The 22,051-nt window shown below is 38.9% G+C and overlaps 1 protein-coding gene across 1 annotated transcript; it reads left to right on the plus strand.

Annotated features, from left to right (window-relative positions):
- The first annotated feature begins 4,671 nt into the window (after positions 1–4,671).
- LOC138960918 (uncharacterized) lies at positions 4,672–7,373 on the plus strand. Its single transcript, XM_070332552.1, has 2 exons — positions 4,672–4,761; positions 6,659–7,373. The coding sequence occupies exon 2, from the start codon at positions 6,726–6,728 to the stop codon at positions 7,197–7,199; it is 474 nt and encodes a 157-aa protein (XP_070188653.1). The 5' UTR covers positions 4,672–4,761; positions 6,659–6,725; the 3' UTR covers positions 7,200–7,373.
- Positions 7,374–22,051: the final 14,678 nt, after the last annotated feature.

Below are 22,051 nucleotides of genomic sequence, written 5' to 3' on the forward strand. Positions count from 1 at the left end.
ACTGCGGATTTCGTCTCTTCCTCTTCTCCATCATGCTTGCATGATGTGAGTTGGGACGATTTCTGCTGGGTTGGGCTTCCGGCCTGGTCACCCCTTTTTCACTTGCAACTATGACTATTACTGAGAACTCTGGTCTCGGGAGGCTGACGGCTGGTTCGCTTCACGGTTTTCCGTCTTTCTTACCAGCTTCGTCCTTTCTGTTTCGGGTTTTTTGATTCATTTTCAATTACCTACAAGCAGTCTGCTCTGCGATCACGCTGGCTTTTGTCATTTTGTTTCCGGTCTCCGGTCACATTAGGATTTGGCCACTGCGGGTCCGCATTTGCGGTGCTTATGCACTACCTTAGGTCGCTTCGTCCCCTTTTTTTTTTTTTTTTTTTTTTTTTTTTTTTTTTTTTTTTTTTACCCCTCTCTCTGCTTTCGCAGGGATGGGCAGGGGACGACCGGTGACCGTCTCCCTTGAGTTTTGCTCATTGAGTTGGACCCTGGTACTTGATACTCAGGCGTCTCTCTCTTTCCGGTTTGGAGTTTGGTCACTCTTCCGGAGCTGACTGTTCTCTCAACGGCCTTTTGGGCCTCACTCCATCCCAAAGTTTTCTTACTTTGGCATGGTTGCCTTATGGTCTCCGTGAGGGTCGGTCCTTTTCAGGGCTTAGCCGGCAACCTTACGCACGGATCTTTTCCAGGCCATTAGCATTTCCTTCCATTTAAGGGGGGGGGGGGGGCAGCTTGTCCTTCCCTCTACTTGGTCGGGTTTATCCAAGACTGGGGTCCTTTTCCGGACTGTTTTACGGTTCAGAAGATTGGAAGAAGTGCTGGGCACAGCTTACTGGCTCTCTGAGGTCGTCTTTCGCATTTCTTGCCTGAGAGACATCTCGGCTGTCAATCAGGGTGGTTCTCGGTCCGTTTCTGTCCTTTGGCAGTGGGCCAGTTCCTGGCAAGGGTTTAGAGTGAGTCAGTGGTTGCTTTCTCACGGGATCCTTTCCTGACTTTTGGCAGTGGGCCAGTTTCTTGGCAAGGGATTTTCTTGCCCTCCGCCTTGTCATAGCTTATGCTATCTTTCCCTCGGCTCGGCCCGAGCTCATTTCCAGGGCCTGGGCCTCCTCCTTGGCCTTTTTGGCCTATGGGGTTTGGATGATGTCCTGCGCACAGCTTCTGGCGCTAGGATTTTGTCTTATCAGGTTCTGCAGACATTGCTGCCCTCTGTCAGGATGGGTCTCGGCCTATTCCTTCCTTGGCGGCAGCTGGCTTTTGTCTCTCCAGAACTTTAGAGTGAGTTTGAACTTTTTGATCTTACCCACCACCTTGTTGGAGTTATCTGCTAATATGTGACTCGGAGTAAGAATATGTAATTTAATCGAAAATTTTTAATTAAATTTTCATTTGATTAATATACTTACCCGAGTCACATAGGTAATTCCCTCCCACCTTCCCCGCTTTTAGTTTCTTTGTATTCTAGAAGTCGAATGAGGGTGTCTCGTATCGGGTACGAGATCTGTGGCGTGATGCACGCTACGGGAGGCAACCCAGGGTAGCAAGCTTGCTACTTTTTTGCTTGGGTTGCTTCCCTTATACTATAGACGGGATAGCGTTTTTCAGTCAACCTAGCATCTCGACTGCGTCAATGCTAATATGTGACTCGGGTAAGTATATTAATCAAATGAAAATTTAATTAAAAATTTTCGAGTAAAAAACACATTGGCAATATGAATTTACTATAAAATATTGGTGTAAATGTTGGTACACACATTGCTTGGTTCAGAATCATGAAAATGTGATGTAAGGAATTTGCACAATATTGTTTGGACTAGCTTCCAAGAGCCTGGTACCACATACTTCTTATTTGGTGAGATGGCTTCACTTTCAGGCTCAAATTAGTGATCTTTCTTAAGTAGTTTCTCTCATTGAGATATGATTCTGCTTGAATTCTATTGACTATTTCTGGCAATCTTAGTGTTTTTTTCAATTGGAAAAAAGTGTTTGTGGTCTGTAATGTATAGTTCTGTTGCGAATAATGAACCCAGTATGACATGTTTCTGCACTGGCTGCTTCAAAATGTGTTAAGCCTTGACATATCTATTTAAACTTTTTTTCTGCACTTTTTGTTTTTCTTGGTAAGGCCAACAAAAAATAGGTGTGGTTACGGTAACATAGCCAAAAAAAAATAGGGTAGGAAGGTAGGCAATCACTTTTTTTTTCAAACTTTTTTTTTCTGATGTGTACAAATTAAACCTACTTGACAGGGAAATAAGTGTGCGACTCAGGCGCTTTCGCTTCCATTGCTTTTTCTGCACTCATTTTCTTGTGTGTGTTTTTTTTTTTTTTTTACAAATGTAATAAAAAGTTATAGGGTCGGCCCCTAAAAATAGGGTAGGTCGGGTTACCGTAACCACACCTATTTCTTTTTTTAGGCCTAAGTTACAGTAATTAGTGCTCTTGTGAAACATTAGTTAAAATGTTACTGGAACACAACAAAAAGATGTTCTCTTTTTTTTTATTTGCGTGTTTGTGTGTGTGTGTATTTGTGTGTGTGTGTGTGTGTGACTGTTTTAAAGTTAAAGTGGACATGCGTGAGTGATGTTTGTGACTATTTGAAAAAGGAAGAGGAAGAGAACCAATAGGAGTGAATAGTGATTTGCTGGTATGTATTTTATGGATGTAGTGCATGCTAAAAAAAGGATAATCAGGAATATATTAACTACATTGTATGTACATGGATTGTAATGTATTTAATTATCCATTGACTGTTGTTTTTGTTTGCTGTCTGCTTGTTTGGCATGTATACGTGCGTGTTTGTATGTTTGTTTTGTTTTATTTGTTTGTTTTCAGGTGAATGACAAAGATTGTAGTGATAATTTGTGTCCTAGCTACGTGTATAAAGTTTGCTTAGATCACTGGATGATTCACTTTAGAAAACCAATCTGTAGGAATGCTTTTTCATCAAATGTACTTTGAAAATGAGCTTAGCTGGTCGTTATGAAGGGAGCATCTCGTTACTCCCCCGTATCGTTACTCCCCCAGCTCTTTACTCCCCCGGCTTGTTACTAACCCTAACCCTAACCCTAAGGGGGAGTAACAAGCCGGGGGAGTAACGAGCTGATCCCAAAGATCTTTCAAAGCAGTTCCTTGCTGTACATAAAGGGTTTGTTGTTGATATAACAAAAATGTTATTCTTGTCCTGAACAGTCAAGTTAAGTAGTTTTTTTTTTATAATGTTTTGTTGTTGTATTTTCTTTTGTGATGATTTTATGGAAAACTGTAGTCGGATTGTTTCAATTCTACTTTTTTGGCACATTAGATTTTTTTTATGCATTTGTTTTCACCACCCAGCCACACAAAAAAACACAACCAATAAAGAAAAAAGAGAGAAAGGGAAAAGGAAATAAAGAAAAGAACTCTTCATGAAAAAAGAGGTAGCTTTGGGCTGATTCTTCAAGTGACATGATGAAGTGCAAACAGGTCAGCTTGAAAAATGTATGAATTGGTGGCAGAACAATGTTTGTTTCTCAATAGATATGCAAGTGTCATTCTTTGCTGCCACAATTTTAAAGTTTCTTCTTTTTCATCTTCTTTTTTCACAGTTTGAAAGTGTTCAAAATTCTAGCCTGAGTTTAGTGGCAATTATGTATTTACTCAAACTTTCATGCTTAAAAATTAACACAGACTTTTCTGTGTAAATGATCCCCATTTTTTCGGGTTCTAATTTTGACATTTAGTCACACAGGCATACAAATCAGACTTAGTATCCTCTTTATTCGGTTTTACTTATAACTCATGAGATGTTATACAGGGTATAGCATCACTGAAGCAAAGTTTGCCATGTCAGAGTAACGAGTGTCTTCTCTCTGTGATACATTTATCATGTACTGTATGCATTGGTTTCATACTTTTCTTCTTTCTTCCTTTTTAAAAAATTTTTGTTCACAGACTTTCTGTGGCATGCTCTCATGCAGCTGATTAAAGAGAAGAGGGGGGGGGGGGGATGCAGGAAGAGGTGCCCAAACAAAATGCCAGAATACATATGTTGTTTTTAGCTGTTGATTTCTCTTTCCGATGTGAGAATTTAACCTTTAACATGATTTTCCCATTTACTTGTACGTGTATTGGTTATTGAATTTTTCTGTGCAATTGATCAAATTATGTTCTGAAAGAGATTGACATTTTGAGTTGTTGCATGGTCTTTGAGCTATGAAAATACATGTATTAAGTTTGTGTACAGTAGAATGCTTGCTTTGTCATCAAAATAAACATGATTCATGATCATGCCTCTGAATTGTGTGTGTGTGTACATGTTTGTGTACGTACATGTGTCTGTGTGTGTGAGTGATTCATACTACAACCTGTATGATAAAGCTGCGATGAATATATATGAAAAACAAACAAATAAGTAAATAAAGAAATGAATGAATGAAAAAACAAAATGAGTATCATAATTATGGATCAATCTCTTGAAAAACACCACACAAGAAGCGAAAATTGGATATACATGTACATATATCAGCAACAGCTCATATTGCTCCTTCTTATTTCGAACAATTTGGAATATTAGTAACGAATACCAAATAGCCTTATTTGCCGCAGTAGTAACACCAACTCCCCGTATCCCTATTTGGTTTCAAAATTCTCAAATTGCGCATTCGCCATATTGTTGCATATATTTCCGGAAGTGGATGAGAAATAAGCTGAGAACGTAAACATTGGGGAAGTGCGCTTTACACATTGCTTGGGTTTCTGCGCTTTGCAGAAGATATCCAACAACAAGTAAGAACATCTGATAATGTCTGTTTATTTTCAGTCTTTACTAGCCGTTTTTGCTTACGAGTCCATCTTAGCGACTTATTGCTGCCAACAATCTAGTGGCTGCTCTGCCTGGTGTCTGGCATTATGGGGTTAGTGCTAGAACTGGTTGGTCCGGTGTCAGAATAATGTGACTGGGTGAGACATGAAGCCTGTGCTGCGACTTCTGTCTTGTGTGTGGCGCACGTTATATGTCAAAGCAGCACCGCCCTGATATGGCCCTTTGTGGTCGGCTGGGCGTTAAGCAAACAAACAAACAAACAGAGAAATATTGATCAACATGTTCCGATGTAAAATCAACTATAACATTACCACTAGATGAGAACTTAATACTCGTTGCTAGTTTTAGCTTTGTGTCGTACGGTTGCCGTGGAAAACATCATGTGGGTTTAGTTACTGTTACGCGCATCATGTTATTTTTGAAACGCCCTAGATGGAATATTTATTCGTTCGTATGCTCTCGTATGATTGGTATGACACTGACAGACAACTGTTATTGTCATACATCCAGGTTCCAGGTCTACTTGTATCAGATCTTTTTGATGACAGCAATAATAGAACAAGCTCAAATGAAAAATATAGGATAATTATCACATGAACACTCAAATGGAATACAACCATTTCTAGGTCGATACACACTCCAAGTGTGTTCCAAACTCAGAGTCGTTAGGATGTAGCCATGAAAACCAATCTAATGTATTGACTTTTGCCATATCTTTTTGTAATTATGTTATGCTTTGGCGAATAATTCAATTTAAATGATAATGTTGAGAGATGAATTTCTTCCACGACTGTCTTTACCTGGTTGAAAAATATGCATTTTTACGAATTTTGTAGTGTGGCGAAGTGACAGGTTCGCCTGCATTCACGACTCGATTGACCCCTACCCTATATAACATAGTTTATGAAAAGATAAAAACAAAAAACCGATTTAATAATATGCACTAATCGTACAGCCAGTAACATATATCCTCCACAAATCTGTCTTCTTTTTTTATGTACCTTATCTGGTTCATATTTCACGACAATTTGAAAATGACAAAAAATCACTTGCAACAGTGAGCCCGAATCAGTTGCTTTTCTTTTGTCGGGTACTGTACACTCTGAATTTAATCAACATTACTGTAAAGGCCGTGTAGCATCATGCAGATTGTTTTGTTTTTTGTACTCTCTGATAATCAATCAATCAATCAATCAATCAATCAATGACGCTTATATCGCGCATATTCCGTGGGTACAGTTCTAGGCGCTCTGCAGTGATGCCGTGTGAGATGAAATTTTATACGGCCAGTAATTGCAGCCATTTCGGCGCATATTTACCTTTCACGGCCTATTATTCCAAGTCACACGGGTATAGGTAGACAATTATTAACTGTGCCTAAGCAATTTTGCCAGGAAAGACCCTTTTGTCAATCGTGGGATCTTTAACGTGCACACCCAATGTAGTGTACACGGGGGGGGGAGTTCGGACACCGAAGAGAGTCTGCACACAAAGTTGACTCTGAAATAAATTTCCGCCGAACCTGGGATCGAACTCATGCTGACAGCGGCCAACTGAATACAAATCCAGCGAGCTACCAACTGAGCTATATCCCCGCTCTGGGTTCCTATCGCAAAGTGGCCTCGAATGGCAAATTCGCTTCGTGACCGGAAGTTAAACGTCGGAGTGTATACAGGGGGCAGAATCCTGTATACACTCTGAGTGCTTCTAGCCAGTGCGATAGAATATATGCACCAGAAGTGAAGGTCGTGTGATTGTGAAGTAAAGAGAGTTTTCGAGAAATGTCTGCTTTATTTTACACAATATATATAAGTATTACTTATTATAAGAAACTGTAACGACATTTAACTTCTTTTCCAGATGCACTGATCTAAAGAAATAATTAACGACAGGTAAAGACAAACAAGGAGAAGAAATCTGAGACAAAATGGCTGGTGTTCCTATCCCAAAGCAAGAATCAGGAGAGAGACTGCCCTTGCATGAAGATGTGGAGGGGCAGGATGCAGACATGTCTCTCATGCACTCCGCCCGAAGCAGTAATGACAACAATCGCAATGGCTACTACTCTGATCCTGTGTTCGGAGGCATGAACGACAACCCTTACCGGGACACCACAGAATCGGACGGCTCAAACATCCGCCACATGCCGCTTTCAGAAGTGATCCCACGGCCCTGGCGATCTTGTCGACAGATTGAAATTGCATCCTACATCAGCCTCGTCCTCTTTCTACTCACAGGCATCTTCGCTGTCAAGTATGTGCGCCGCGGTCGCATGCACCAATCCAAGGGGCTGATGGGAATGGCACAGCGTGACCTGAGATTGGCTGTTCGTCTGATTTACGCCAGTGTGGGTCTGGGCCTTGTCTTGTTTCTCATCATCATCCCTATCGCTGCAAGTTGAATGATTTCATGGAAAGAAAGCGGGGTGAAGAAATCGATGAGAAATTTTTTTGAGATAGGTAGACGCACTTGATGAGTGACAGTTGGTTTGTTCTGAAACAGTTACTGAGTTAGATTAATTAACGTGTCTGCATTTTAACTAGACATTTCATATATATATATATATATATATATATATATACAGTAAAAAACAACTTTTAAGAACCCCCCCCCCCCCCCCCCCCCAATTTAAGACTTCCTCCCTTTTAAGACCCTGGTTTTTTTTAGACTTTTTATTCATACTCATAGCCTCTGTAAATTTACCCCCTTTTTAAGACCTGATTTTGTCAGATTTGTTTAGGTCTTAAAAGGGGGGTTTCACTGTATTTATACATGAGAGCAGTTCAACTAACTAAAAATTGAAGAAGCACAAACAGCACGTGTGAGGTTTGGTATTTTTATGGAGGCCTGATTTGATCAGTTTTGTCATTATTTCAAGACCCCACTGTTCTGATTTCCATCGTCAGGATGAAATATATATATTTATGTTTACATACCACTTTTTACCAGTCTCGTTCCACATTGTAAATAATTTTAAGCATGTTCTGGGATAATTTCTAGAGGTACTTCTGTGCCTTGAGGTGTTCATATTTATGCTGTATTATTTATTAGTTACTTATGATACCTACATGTGTTTTAATCCAGCTTTGTATGAGATTCTTCAGACTGTATGGATTGGGTTTATCAACAGTATGTATTTGAAATACCTATATACTATACCTTACCGATATATATGCACAAGAGATATATTTTATATTATTTAATTGAAAAGAAACATTGCTTTCAATTGCAAGCTTAGGCTGCTGTTTTGTAGCTGTGTAAATGTAGGTTTTTTTTCTCCAAAGAATCATGCTAATAGTACAGAAAATATTTACTATTTAGCAAGTTTATTTTGATTAGCTTTAATTGATCAATCAAGTTGAAAAGTATGTCTTCATTAATCAGTTGGCTTACTGGTAGGATAGAAATGAATAAGCCAGTGCACTTGTTGCAGACTGTATTAACAGATCATGAATGCAATTCCTTTTGTAAAATTGTATGGCAAAGAAATAACTTAATATAAGCAGCAGGTGGGTGAGGTAAGGGAGGGGTGGGGGAAGTAATCAATGTCAATTTAGAATGCTCATGAATAATATTGAATTTAATATCAACAAAGGCTTGGACAGTTTCAAGTTTTTTAAAGTTATAGATACAGTGATTGGTATCTGTACAGTTGCTTGTACCATTTTGTCTGAACATGTTTTTGTTGTCAGACAGATGATGCAAGCACTCGACCCAGCCCCACAAATGCATTTCAAGAGTTCATGATAAAATTAACAGATACTGCAGGGCATCAGAACACACTATGCATATATATACCATATGTGGTGAGCTTGAAGTTCACTTCTCACCTCTGTACATTTCTGACAGCATTATGCATGATAAATCGAAATTACTTTGTAAAGTGGAATGGCTGTTTGTATCTGGAGTTTTATTTTATTTTAAGTATTGTTATCTCAATTCTTAACTAAATCATTTACAGTAAATGAGTAATGATGTTCAGCTTGTGATTTTGAACATCAGAGTGGCTCTGTTCGTTTATTCTAAATATTTTTTCAGAATGTTTTACAAGCAGCTATTTTGAGTTGGTTGGCAGTAAGAATACATCGTACATGTACATGTACTTTGAGTTAGAATCATGGTTCACATGGGGGGAAAAAATGATTTTTACAATTTATTGTTCTTGCTGTATGTTCCTTTATTTTATTTTGCTCTCTCCTTAAATCCAAAGCGTTTTGGTGGTTACCTTTCAACATGCTGGGGGAGTATTATGACAATACATTAGAGAATTACATTTCGGTGTACATGTAATCACCAGTTCATGCTATTTTAAGAAAAAATTATGTTTTTTTCTGCACTAAAATCCAAAACACTTGTCTTGTGCAAGTGTCCATACTTATTAAGTTCTATTATTGAAAAATGATTTACAAGAAGAACAAGTTAAACAACTTTACACTCATGGAAAGGTATTCGGTATCCGATTCTATCAATCGGAGAGTTAATTCAAATGAATTTTAATGAGTAAGTCAATTAGATGCTGTGCCATGTTAGAACCAAATGGGCAAATGAAGTCAAATTGATTTTTTATTGCCTCTGAGAAACTAGTTGAACTGCTACAAGTATAGTTTGGCTTAATTTTGTTAGTTTTACTTTTTTCCCTGTTAAATGTGTAGTTGCTGTGCAACTCAGCTATGATGAGTGCTTGTACAGTGAAGTTAACAGTTTGTGTCAAGTATCACTCCCATTAATTGTACATGTAAATAGTTTGCTTTCCTTCTGCCAATATTTAATCTGCTGTTTGTGCTACTTTTTACTCGCTTTTGTATGTATTACATGACTGATAACATTCGATTTTTTAAAATTACATGGTTGTTCATTTACGAATAGCTAGATGGATGGACTTCCGTACTGTTGACTGAGTCATACTCTTGTATTCAAGAATTCTCAAGTTTATTCAGGCATGGGAACTCTCGAGCAATCTTATTTTTAGAGTTTAAAGGAAGAGTCAAATTTCAGATGATTAAGACGCACATATATATATTTTTGAGGAAGCAAAAAATAACCTGTCCAGATACTTACCCACATTGGTGACTGTAGCAGACCTCTTTTTTGCTTTTTACATTTAGTCAAGTTTTGACTAAATGTTTTAACATAGAGGGGGAATCGAGACAAGGGTCGTGGTGTATGTGTGTGTGTGTGTCTGTCTGTCTGTCTGTCTGTGCGTGCGTGCGTGTGTGTGTGTAGAGCGATTCAGAGTAAACTACTGGACCGATCTTTATGATATTTTACATGAGAGTTCCTGGGTATGATATCCCCAGACGTTTTTTTCATTTTTTCGATAAAATAATGTCTTTGATGACATCACACCCTCATTTTTCAATCAAATTGATTGAAATTTTGGCCAAGCAATCTTCGACAAAGGCCGGACTTTGGTATTGCATTTCAGCTTGGAGGCTTAAAAATTAATTAATGACTTTGGTCATTACAAATCTGAAAATTGTAATTAAAATTAATTTTTTATAAAACGATCCAAAACTACGTTCATCTTATTCTTCATCATTTTCTGATTCCAAAAACATATAAATATGTTATATTCGGATTAAAAACAAGCTCTGAAAATTAAAAATATAAAAATTATCATTAAAATTAAATTTCCGAAATCGATTTAAAAACAATTCCATCTTCTTCCTTGTCGGTTCCTGATTCCAAAAACATATAGATATGATATGTTTGGATTAAAAACACGCTCAGAAAGTTCAAACGAAGAGAGGTGCAGTAAAGCGTGCTATGCAGCACAGCGAAACCACTACCGCGCTAAACAGGCTCGCCAGTTTCACTGCGTTTGGCACGAGCGGCGGACTACGGTCATTGTTAAAAAATGCAGTGCGTTCAGTTTCATTCAGTTTCCACAGCTTGACTAAATGTAGTATTTTCGCCTTATGCGACTTGTTCTTTGTTGCATTATCTTTATACACATAAAGTTCCCTTGTCTGTACTTATTATAAAGATGACAGTTTTTTTTAACAAATTCTTGGTTTGTGTTGAGGTTGTGCACATTACACTCATGCGTGATATTTATTGTCTTTCAGTGTAAAGTAACGAGTGAAAGTGCTTTGGTGACGTTGGAAGAAGTTAAGTTTAGATTTGTATTAACACTGCCTAATTAAATAATGTGATGTGAAGGGGATGAATTCTCAACCCCAAATTTACAGAAGATACTGCCATGGTCAGCACAAACATGAAGGCAGACCTGCTTACTGCTATGATTTCTTCGAAATAACTACAGTAAATAGTTAGCTGCTATGGGCATCACAAAATTTCTACAGAAAATTAGGATTTACTTGGTTGAATTCATCTGGTGTATGTGTACGCACTGCCAGTCTTCTGAGGCTTCACATTGTGTTGCTAGGTTAAGACATGTACACTGGTTAATTTCTGGGTTTGATATGGGTGTGCTTGTGCAGCCACGGAAGTTGTGGTCTTTCAATCCCATTGTCTAGTGTGGGTTTTGAAGTGCTTTGTTTGTGGTGGTTTTTTTTAAAGTTTTTTTTAGAAGCATATCTTATGTTGTCATAATTTCTGTCGCCTTTGGCTGATATTGTTAATTAATTGTTAAAGTCCGACCCTTTGGGCTGCTACTGAAAACATTGTTTGGCTACTGAAAACTGAAATCAATACAACTGAAGATTTAATTTACAGGTAGGCAGGTCTGGTAGAGGAATCTTTTGCCTTGCCAACAGCTAGCTTTCCTTCAGTTAGTTTTGGAATGTGCTCTTGCGTCTAGTCATGTGTATGGTGTGGTTTTAATTTGTACAAGAATGAAGGATTGTAGGGTGATTGGTAGTACTCTGGCCAGACAAAGTATGAACATTTAGCCATTTTGTTATGGACCAGATGGTGTTGATATTACTTCATATATATATTTTGTTACTTTTTTCTTTGCTTGTATTGTAGCTAAGGCCTAAAATAAATAGGTGTGGTTACGGTAACCCAACCTACCCTATTTTTAGGGGCAGATCCTATAACTTTTTATTACATTTGTCACAAAAAAAAACCGAGTGCAAAAAACGCAATGAAAGCGAAAGCGCCCGAGTCGCACACTTATTTCCCTGTCAAGTAGGTTTAACTTTTTCGCGACGCGCCGCCCGAATACAAGCGTTCACTGATCATGCCGTTGTCAGCACGCCGCCAGAATCCGTGCGTAAGGTGCGTGAGTCGCTTCGCCACACACCGCCATAATAGTAGCGTTGGAAGTGGAAAATACCACGCTGGGGATTTTCCATACGAAAACCCACGTCATAGGTTCAGAGGTCGGCTGCATTACCATACGCGACAAATAACTCCCAGAACAGTTGATTTCATTGGTTAGTTTGGATACTACAGGTCATTGACGGGACCAACCCATGCCTTAGTTTCATATTTAGGATTCCAAAATGTCGCGAGTTGTCAGTGTTGTTGCGAAGCGAAGCGGCGTGCAGAAGGAAGGCAGTGACTGTGTGCATCAAACAGTGTTGTTGTGATAGATGGATAAGTGAGTGATGAGGGTGAATGAGTTAGCCAAATCAAGAGCTCGAGGTGTCAATGCTACTTTGGCCAAAACCCAATGCAAGCGGACGGACGCGATTCTGGTGCCGGGAATGTTCTGTGGCCACATGGCTGTGGCGCTTTGTGTTGAGCCGTGCTTCGAAGTGTGGCACACAAAGAAGGATGTTCTCCGTGCATAAACCGAGTTCTAAACAAGTCATTTATACAAAAACTGTAAATACTGTGACAGCAAGTGTTTCTTTTCTTCTATGGATAAAACCCAACGCAATGGGACTCGATTCTGGTGCCTGGAATGTGGTGTGGCGTTTTGCGTTGAGCTGTGCTTCCAAGTGTGGCACTGTAAATACTGTGACAGCAAGTGTTTCTTTTCTTCTACATGGATATATTCATCATAGTCATCACCCAGTCATCTCATTGTCTCATTCAGGTTAGTAAATTCTTTTTTGAGTATTCACTAACAACATTTTGTGCATACTTTCAAACATGTCTGTAGTATTTATGTGGTGCCTCTGGACTTTTTTTAATTTAAATTGTTGACATTTTCAATAGCATACCACACAAACACAACAAGCCTTTTGACAAATACAAAGTACATTTCTGAAACAATGAAAGATCTTTCTTTAATTGTGTGCAAAAAGTAAGTCTCCACATGTACTAGTTTTTTTACAATATTTTTTTTCAAAATACAATATTTTTTTCAAAATTTTCCAATTTTGGTTGTCAGCAGGCTATTTATTGACATTTTCAATAGCATACCACACAAACACAACAAGCCTTTTGACAAATACAAAGTACATTTCTGAAACAATGAAAGATCTTTCTTTAATTGTGTGCAAAAAGTAAATCTCCACATGTACTAGTTTTTTTACAATATTTTTTTCAAAATACAATATTTTTTTCAAAATGTCCCAATTTTGGTTGTCAGCAGGCTATTTATATGCTTTGGCTCAGGCGTTCTGAGTGTATAGTCATGTCATAGGGTGGACGTGTTGAATGAGTTAATTTGTACACATTAGAAAAAAAAGTTTAAAAAAAAAAGTGATTGCCTACCTACCTACCCTATTTTTTTTGGCTATGTTACCGTAACCACACCTATTTTTTTTGTTTGGCCTAAGGTACACCGTCAAGTAAACTTGACAGCTAATACATTAATATTGTGGCCATAGAAAAGTCTTTGAATTTTTAACTCTGTATTTTCTTGCTACATATTAGTATTATAGCCATTGTAAAATCATCATTTGCAGTTTTCAAAATTATTATAGCTTGGACATGGGGAAACTCTGTTGTTTCAAATATGTTGTATGAATTAAAGTTGCTTTTGTTACGAATGCAACAAATATGCTCTATACATATGCAAAACACATTTGTTCTTGTAGAAAAAATGGAGTACATGATTGTAATCTTATTAATATTTTATCAGGTGTTCTTTGTATTTGTTGTTTGTTTGGTCTGTTTGTGTGGTAAGGGGAGTTTGTATTCTAACTTGCAAATAACGTTCTTATACGCATATATATCTTTGATATACATGTACCAGTTTATTGTGCTTGATTTTGCAGCTGTTCTATGACAGTATACTTTAACTAACTAATCAAGAATTGTTGATTTTTGTTCCCCGTTGTCATTTTTTTGAATTCATAATACCCTCACATATAACGCCTTTTATGGCACAGAATCACGTGGAACATAAAACAAACCTGTAGTAATGTAACCTCAGTTTCATGGACTATAGACCTTACCTTTGAAAGGTGTTGATCTTCTACCTGTGCATTAGATTTGTATTACAGACAACGTAACATGCATTTGTCTGCAGATGCATGCCGTAATGAGATCAAGCGACTCTACAATCAGTCCAACCATAGATATGTAGTTGTAGCATTTACATGGATTATACACCTAGATCTTTGTGGATGATGATAACCACACACTAGTATACATGTCTGTACATGCATGTACTTGAAACATTTTTGACTTATAATTCAGATGAGAAGACATACATATAGTATAAGGTCTGTTTTGAAAATAGAAAAGATGATGGGGAGACAAAAGCCAGAATTGTTTGTGTACATTCTGATTTTGGTCTAATTTTTCTTATTGTATTTGGGAAGCCCTCAAGGAAATTTGGACGTCTACCCCTGGGGATAGCTTGTGGCAATAAAATAACGTTCCTTTTTTTTCCCCAGCATGCATTTATTTGTGTTTTCCAAGCCCTGAGACTTTCGCTGTGAGCTTAGGATTTTTTTCGTGCACATGTGTGCACATGGGGTTTGTACACCTGGAAATAAATTCCTTGCAGAGACCCATGTTTGAACCCACACTGGTAGCGACAAACTGCTTTTAAGCCCTGCACTCTACTGACTGAGGTACGTCCCCTCCCCCTTCTAGATAGATTGTTTGAGTGTGAGCCTGTTTCTCATATGTTCTTCTTGTTGACATTAAGGCCCTGAGAAGTAAATGTACATTTATAAAAAATACTCAAGGGCTGGGAGTTTAATTGCCTGTTGGAAATTCTTCTTCTTCTTCTGCGTTCGTGGGCTGAAACTCCCACGTACACTCGTGTTTTTTGCACGAGTGGAATTTTACGTGTATGACCGTTTTTTAGGCATTTAGGCAGCCATACGCCGTTTTCGGAGGAAGCATGCTGGGTATTTTTGTGTTTCTATAACCCACCGAACTCTGACATGGATTACAGGATCTTTTTCGTGCGCACTTGGTCTTGTGCTTGCGTGTACACACGGGGGTGTTCGGACACCCAGGAGAGTCTGCACACAAAGTTGACTCTGAGAAATAAATATCTCGCCGAACGTGGGGACGAACTCACGCTGACAGCGGCCAACTGGATACAAATCCAGCGCGCTACCAACTGAGCTACATCCCCGCCCCCTGTTGGAAATGAAAGTTCATATAACTACTGCAAGTTTACAATCATGCATACAGCATTTGCTTATTGATGGCAAAAAAAAGGCAAAATATGCAAATATCTGCACTGGTATGCTGTTGATTTTACCTGAATTATTTTAGCAATATTTTACTGCCATTCCGTAGCTCTTTTTATTATAACTTAATATAAATGGTGATGGTATTTGTATATTTGTAATCAGCATACATTGTGAGACAGTATAGCATATTCGTTCAGCATTCCACTTCTCTGTTAGTTTCTGTCTTTCTCTATCAGCTGTCATCCTCTCTGTCTCTCTCAGTAGCTCTGTCATTCACTTATTCTCTCGGTCTCAGATCAGCTGGTTTGTAACAGCTAGCTAGCTCTGTAGAAATTTCTCTTTTGATTTCAACTGTGTCATAATGACTGTATTAAACAGGCATGGGAATTGTCCGCCGAATGGCGGATTTCCGCCGAATTTTTTTTTTTGTTCCGCCGAAAATGCAAAAGTGTCCGCCGAAAAAATAAAGGGGGGAGGCACACAAAAAAAGCACCGGTTACTTTGGCCTTTGCGCAAAAGCCCGCGAAAACTTTCCGTACTTTGTTCACGCACTGCTACCGCCCGCCTCAGTTATTGAACTATTATGTTTGAAAGTAAACCAGATTGCACAGATTGTGTTACAAGTTACATTTTCCTGTTTGTCTCAACAGATAAATTTTTTTACAAATTTAAACCATATATAATACATGTAAGCAAAATTTGGTACATTTTTGTACTAAAAACTCTGATTCTAAAAACAGAATTTAATGGCAAACTTGGAGCTCAGATGACACCAGATTGCACCATCTGGGTTCTTTGGAGAAAAAAAATTTCCGGGGGGGCATGCCCCCGGACCCCCCTAGTAAGGCTAGGCGCTTCGCGCCGTCGACTTGACGCTTCGCGTCTTCAGTTATAAATTTTCCGCCTTTTTTACAATTTTCAATTCCCATGCCTGATTAAAGTCAAAGAGTCAAATGTCCAAGCTGAATCTCTGTGTTATTTTTTACATTGATTTTTTTGAAAAATCTCATGTGAATACATGTGTACTTAGCAGTGCTTGGGTTTGCCTTATGTGTCCTTGTCTGTTTCCTTTATTATTATTTTTTAGTAGAGATAGAAAATATTTACTGGATGCATGTACAACGCCTCACTTGTAGAAGGGGGAAAAGCTATAGTTGGTAGACTTTTTCTCTCAGTACTGTGTGTTATTATTCCTGGGACGTTATCAGCATTCTTCCGAGTTTGATTTAGGAATTACTTTGTCTTCCAACACAACTGTATTTTCGTGTTTATTTTTGCATTAGGATGGCCAAAAAGCAAATCAGATGAAAAGAACAACCTTTAATAGTCCTAAGAAAACAGCCGTAGCAGTCTTATCAAGAAGCAGACTTATGCGAATATTACTTCAGGAGTTCAAACATAGGTATGGTTCAAGATAATCTGGCTGAAACATGTCATTCTGATGGTTCACTAAGGCCACAAAAAAAAAATTGTCTGTTTAGGGTAACCCGACCGACCCTGTCGATTTGGCGCCGACCCAAAAACTTTTTTTTGATTTCAAAAAAAAAAAAGAAAAAAAAAGAGGTAAAAATGCTAAAAAGAGACATTTGGCGTTTCTTTCTCTCCCTTTCTCTCTGTTTTATTTATACGTTAGTTTTGAAACATGTATTCATCAAATATAAGAAGTGAATGTTCAGCCAACATAGCATTTACACACACACACACACACACAAAAACAAAAAAAAAAAAAAAAACCCACCTACCTACCGACCCTACTTTTTTTGGTCATGTTACCCTAAACAGACAATTTTTTTTTTTGGCCTAATTAAACGTTATTTTAGTTTAGAAAGGGATAGGGCAACACATGTGAAAAGAAGAGCTATAAGGTATTTTTGTGTGTGTTTTTTGTTCTTCATTATTATTGTGTGTTTTTAGGATCAGTGAACTAACTGAAGAAAATAATTCAGATAAGGATTGTTGTCGTAAAATACAGTGACAATGAAGTTTGAGATTCAGTTATATGCTGAAATGGCAAAGCCTAATACTTTAAAAGTTACCCTGTTTGCTTGTAGGTCATTGAATGCACAAGTTGTATAATTTATTATATAGAGTCATTCCATTTTTTCAATATGTGTTTACTGTTAATGCAATAGCCGTGCCTTCAAGTGGATGCTTTTTCCTGTTGTTTGACATAGAATTTTTACTCTTGTCAAATATTAGTGTCTTTTCAGCTCAATAATTGCTGGGATCTGTTGACAGTTTGTTTAAATTGACTTCATTCATTTATTACGTAGTCCAAAGAGTGTTCCTGTTTTAGACGTAAAAGAGCAGGTTCTCAGTAAATGTACATGTACGTGTGTAACTTGTAATACTACATGTACTCAGTTCACCAAGATAAACAATACATGTTTTTATCTGTGAATTTCCTTGCAAGCTGAAGCATTTGATGTAAAAAAAAAAATTTAAAAACCCCCAGAGGATTAAGCTGAACAAGCAAGTGTATTGTATTTTGGGGGTCACCAGCAATTGCTAGCTAAGACTGCATTTAGCATACGAAAAATATAAGCGTTTTTATCTGTTTAAGCTGGGAACGTCTGTTTTGACAAATCAAGCACACATTCAAAACTGTCAATTGTTGAAATGGCAATAAATTAACTTGTCAGTGACATTTCATATAGACAATTTTTGGTAAAGACACCAGCTGTTGTTTTTTATCAAACAAAAGCGGATTTATGTTTGCCGTTATTGAAGAGAAAGTCCCATTATGTAGGATTAATCTGGCCATTTTGTTTTGGCAGTTGCATGAATTCTCGTTGACATGGTTTACGTAAAAAATCTCTGAGATTATTGTGAATGTTGTTTTGAAATGAAGTAGTAAGTTCTTTAGATTTGAATCTTTTATAGAAGTGGTCTGTTAGAAAAGGTATTTCTTTGAATATAGGCTGGCTTTGTGACCTTTTTTGCAAATGGTCTAAAATTACATTCCATCGATGGATAGCCTTTTTTATGTGTTGTTTTTATTGGAAGTGTGTGTGTGTGTGTGTGTGTGTGTGTGTGTGTGTGTGTGTGTGTGTGTGTTACAATGGTATGTTCAGACAATAAAAAGCAGCACACACACAACATTTTTTTGATGTGAAAATGTATGACACTTCCAAATACACTTTGTGTTTGTACATTTTATTTACAGTTCATATTGTTAGCTCAAACAAACAACAAAAACAAATTTTACAGTTTACATTTTGAAATGTTGACATGTGGGTACATGTATATGTCGTGCCGAATTCACGTAATTGCCGATTACGCGTAATGGGCAACATTTTTGCCCATTTCGCGTAATCGGCAAAACGCTGCCCAATACGTGAAATCGGCAGCGTTTTGCCGAAATCGCGTAAAGGCCTCTAAAACTTGCCTATTTCGCGAATTCAGCAGCCGATTACGCGGAATCGGCAGCCGATTACGCGTAATAGGCAAGTTGCCCATTACGCGAAATCGGCAATAGTGAGTTTAGTGTGTATGTTTGTTTGTGTGTGTGTGTGTGTGTGTGTGTGTGTGTGTGTGTGTGTGTGTGTGTTGTCGTCGATACTGACCATGACTGTGATAATATACTTTTTAGCACGCACGCACACACACTCACAAACACACACACAAACAAACACACACACACACACACACACACACAGTATACTAGTGATGCAAACGAGGCAAACATTTATTTTCGAAACAAGAGAACGATAATAGGAAAAGATGAACAAATAGATGAACATGAAGAATTACGCATAATTGTGAGAAAAAAACCGCTTCTCAAAAATACAAGTTAAGCTGCTATTTTCATCTTTCAGTACCACAAACACAGGTTATAGCTTGGCTGACATGCAGTTTGGTAGTAATTTTTATTTGTTTTTACATTTGCTGTTTTTCGGGTGGCAGTGACTGTGTCTCAATGACTGCTTTCTTTCCCTTTCTGGACATCTCACTCAAAGCAACATTTACACTCAGTTTTGTAGTAAACAACATGCCGAGGTATTTGTATGAGTTGGTTACTGTCACGATCGGGTGACAGAGACCAAGAAAGTGTCACTCAGTGGAGTGCCTGTTCTTGGTCGGTTATGATAGAAAGCGCCTGTGCGTGATATTGGACACAGCAGAGTTTGCTGACAGTGCTTAATGAACACGGATGTTTTGTATCGCACGAGTTTTACAGTGGAGGTTTCTGCTGTCATAGCTAGGGCTGACGGTTTTTCGCTGACAGCGCACACGGGATTTTCACGGATTGAGTTTCTCGTGTCTTTTTCTGCTTGGGAGGCAGAATTGTGTATAGCTGGACTGGTTTTGTGACAAGGTCAGTCACGTGTATTTGGCTAGGTGGTCTGTCAGAGACTCAAGGACGGCACACTTGACACCCAGCGGCAGAAGAGGAAGGATCTAATACAGTTTCTAGAGTATGATGGTTTTTCACCGAGTATTATATTCGGCACTCTAGGGGAACTTCCACTAGTTTTTCCTTTCTCCCTGCCACGTATTTTGCTGAGGACAAGTCGTCAATTTTCCTTCGTCGGCGATGGCTTTCGCATAAGGATTCGACAAGGGGTTCTGGACGGTTTTGGTCACTGTTGACGAACAGAGGCTGTTCCAGGGAGGAGGCGGACTTTGCTTCCATTGAGAGTACAATCATAGGCTTTTGAGGTAATAAATCATTATTTAACGCTGTTGATGAGTCTGTGTTGTGGAATGAAATACTCTCTGTTGTTCTTTCCAGGTTAGCGCATAATTTACTCTCTGTGACGCTAAAATACTAATCTGTATATGGTTTTTGCAGATAGGGAGAGAAGGACGGAAAATGGCTGTTTTGTTGTTGTAAAAAGTCCGTTTTGTGCAGGCCCACGTGCTCGATGAGATATTTAAAGATGACATGTTTTAAGGTGGTGGGTGAGGGGTAGCTGACATGTTTAGTGCACCGATGCTTTCTGTTTGCAGCCTTCGCTTCGTTTCGTTCGTTCGTTACGTTCCTGTAACATCTGCACGGCTGACTCTGGCGGGAACTGTTGAGGCTACGCTAACCAGGAGACCGGCTAACCAGCGGACCGGCTAAGCAGCAAACCGGCTAACCAGGGGACCGGCTAACCAGCGAACCGACTAACCAGCATACCGGCTAAGCAGCAGCAGCAGAGATAAAGCTAAGTGCACCATGTCGTACGCACCCCGTTGACCACCGTTGTCTTTTCGTATCTATGATTTCATTGGAGTAGTGACAACGTGGGGTGTGTGACACCTGCACGAACTAGAGCTTTTCGAACAGAACATTCGCATTTAACTATATTTACACGGGTTCAGCGTGTTACTATAATTTTCTATATACTACTGGCATTTTGTCAGTGAACACTGGTTTTTTTACGTGTTGAGAACGTAAAAGGAACATATTTTGAGTGAAGGCTCGAGGGAGGTGGCGAGTTTATACATAAACAGGCGTCTGAAACTTATACTTTTGTTGACTCTATTTAATTGTATGACTGCGAGAGTGGATCGTGGTGTGGTTAGTTAATTAGTAGTAATTAACCGGTTCATAATCACCTTAAGTGATATATTGAAACGTGACACATGGGGGCCAAGCCGGGATTTACTCAGTTAATTTCTGACTGATAAAGACCCACCAATTAAGGATAACTAAGAGCAGATAATCTCGTCAGTGCTCGACTTATTTTCTGCTTGGTGCTACCCTTTTTTGTATAGTTTTGATCATATACCACACCTTAAGCGATTCACATCTTGCAGGAAATGTAAATTGTAATTTGTGAGTTATTGTATGCGCTAACTGTGATTACTTCCCTTTCCTTTGTTTGTGAATCTTTGTTGTTGTACGTTCAGAGTTTTCCGTTGCAGAGAGCTGAGCGGGGTTAGCGGATTTGTTATTCGTTTTACTCAGTTTTCTCTACATTGTTGTTTCGCATTCTGTAACAGGTTACATTTCTACCGTCTTGTTTTACTTGGATTTTTCTCCATATTTTGACTTTGTTGGAATTTTGGGGGGGGAAGGTCCGAGGACTTCTGTCCTAATCAAGGCTGTGGGAGACACTCTGTTTCACCGCAAAAAGCAGCCGATAAAGTAGGCCACGGCTGTGGGAAACATTTTGTTTCACCGCAAAAAGCAGCCATAAAGTAGGCTACGCGTTTTGTTCTACACCGTTTGGATTTTTCTTCTGCATTTTCCGCTTGCTGGATTTTTGTATCCATTTTATCGCCGCGTGTTCTAGCTATAGCTGCGTTAGACTTATTTTTGGTAATAAAGCTTTGCTAAAACTAACCATGGCTACAGGGGGATCTCCTACGAGGAGAATAACTTTCGAGACTCCTGGGAGCGAGCAACCGACTGAGCGAGACGCACGCGCGAGAGCCCGAAGCGTTCTAAAACGCTTAGAAGTAGAACGGAAGGAAGAATCTGAGCGACTGACAAGAAAAGAAGAACGTGACCGACAGGAAAAGAAGGACGAACTTGACAGACAAGAAAGGGAACGACAGGCAGAACGAGACAGACAGGAAAGGAAAGACGAACGTGACAGACAGGACAAGAAAGACGAGCTTGACAGACAAGAACGACAGGCCGAACGGGACAGACAAGAAAGGAAAGAGAAAGATGAACGTGACAGACAAGAACGGAAAGAGAAGGAACAGGCGGATCGCGATCACCAGCTAGAGCTAGCTAGGCTACAGGCCGAGAAGGGTACGCTTACTCAGGCTAGCGCGCCGACGTTTGTTGCCGACCGTACGAGACTGCCGACGTTCGACGATGACAAGGACGAGCTCGACGACTTTTTACGCC

This window comes from Littorina saxatilis, linkage group LG3 (genome assembly GCF_037325665.1).
Source record: "Littorina saxatilis isolate snail1 linkage group LG3, US_GU_Lsax_2.0, whole genome shotgun sequence".
In the NCBI taxonomy this organism is placed as follows: domain Eukaryota; kingdom Metazoa; phylum Mollusca; class Gastropoda; order Littorinimorpha; family Littorinidae; genus Littorina; species Littorina saxatilis.

What these genes read in the sequence shown, in the direction of transcription:
- LOC138960918 (XM_070332552.1), top strand. Translation starts at nt 6,726, where the DNA reads ATGGCTGGTGTTCCTATCCCAAAGCAAGAATCAGGAGAGAGACTGCCC.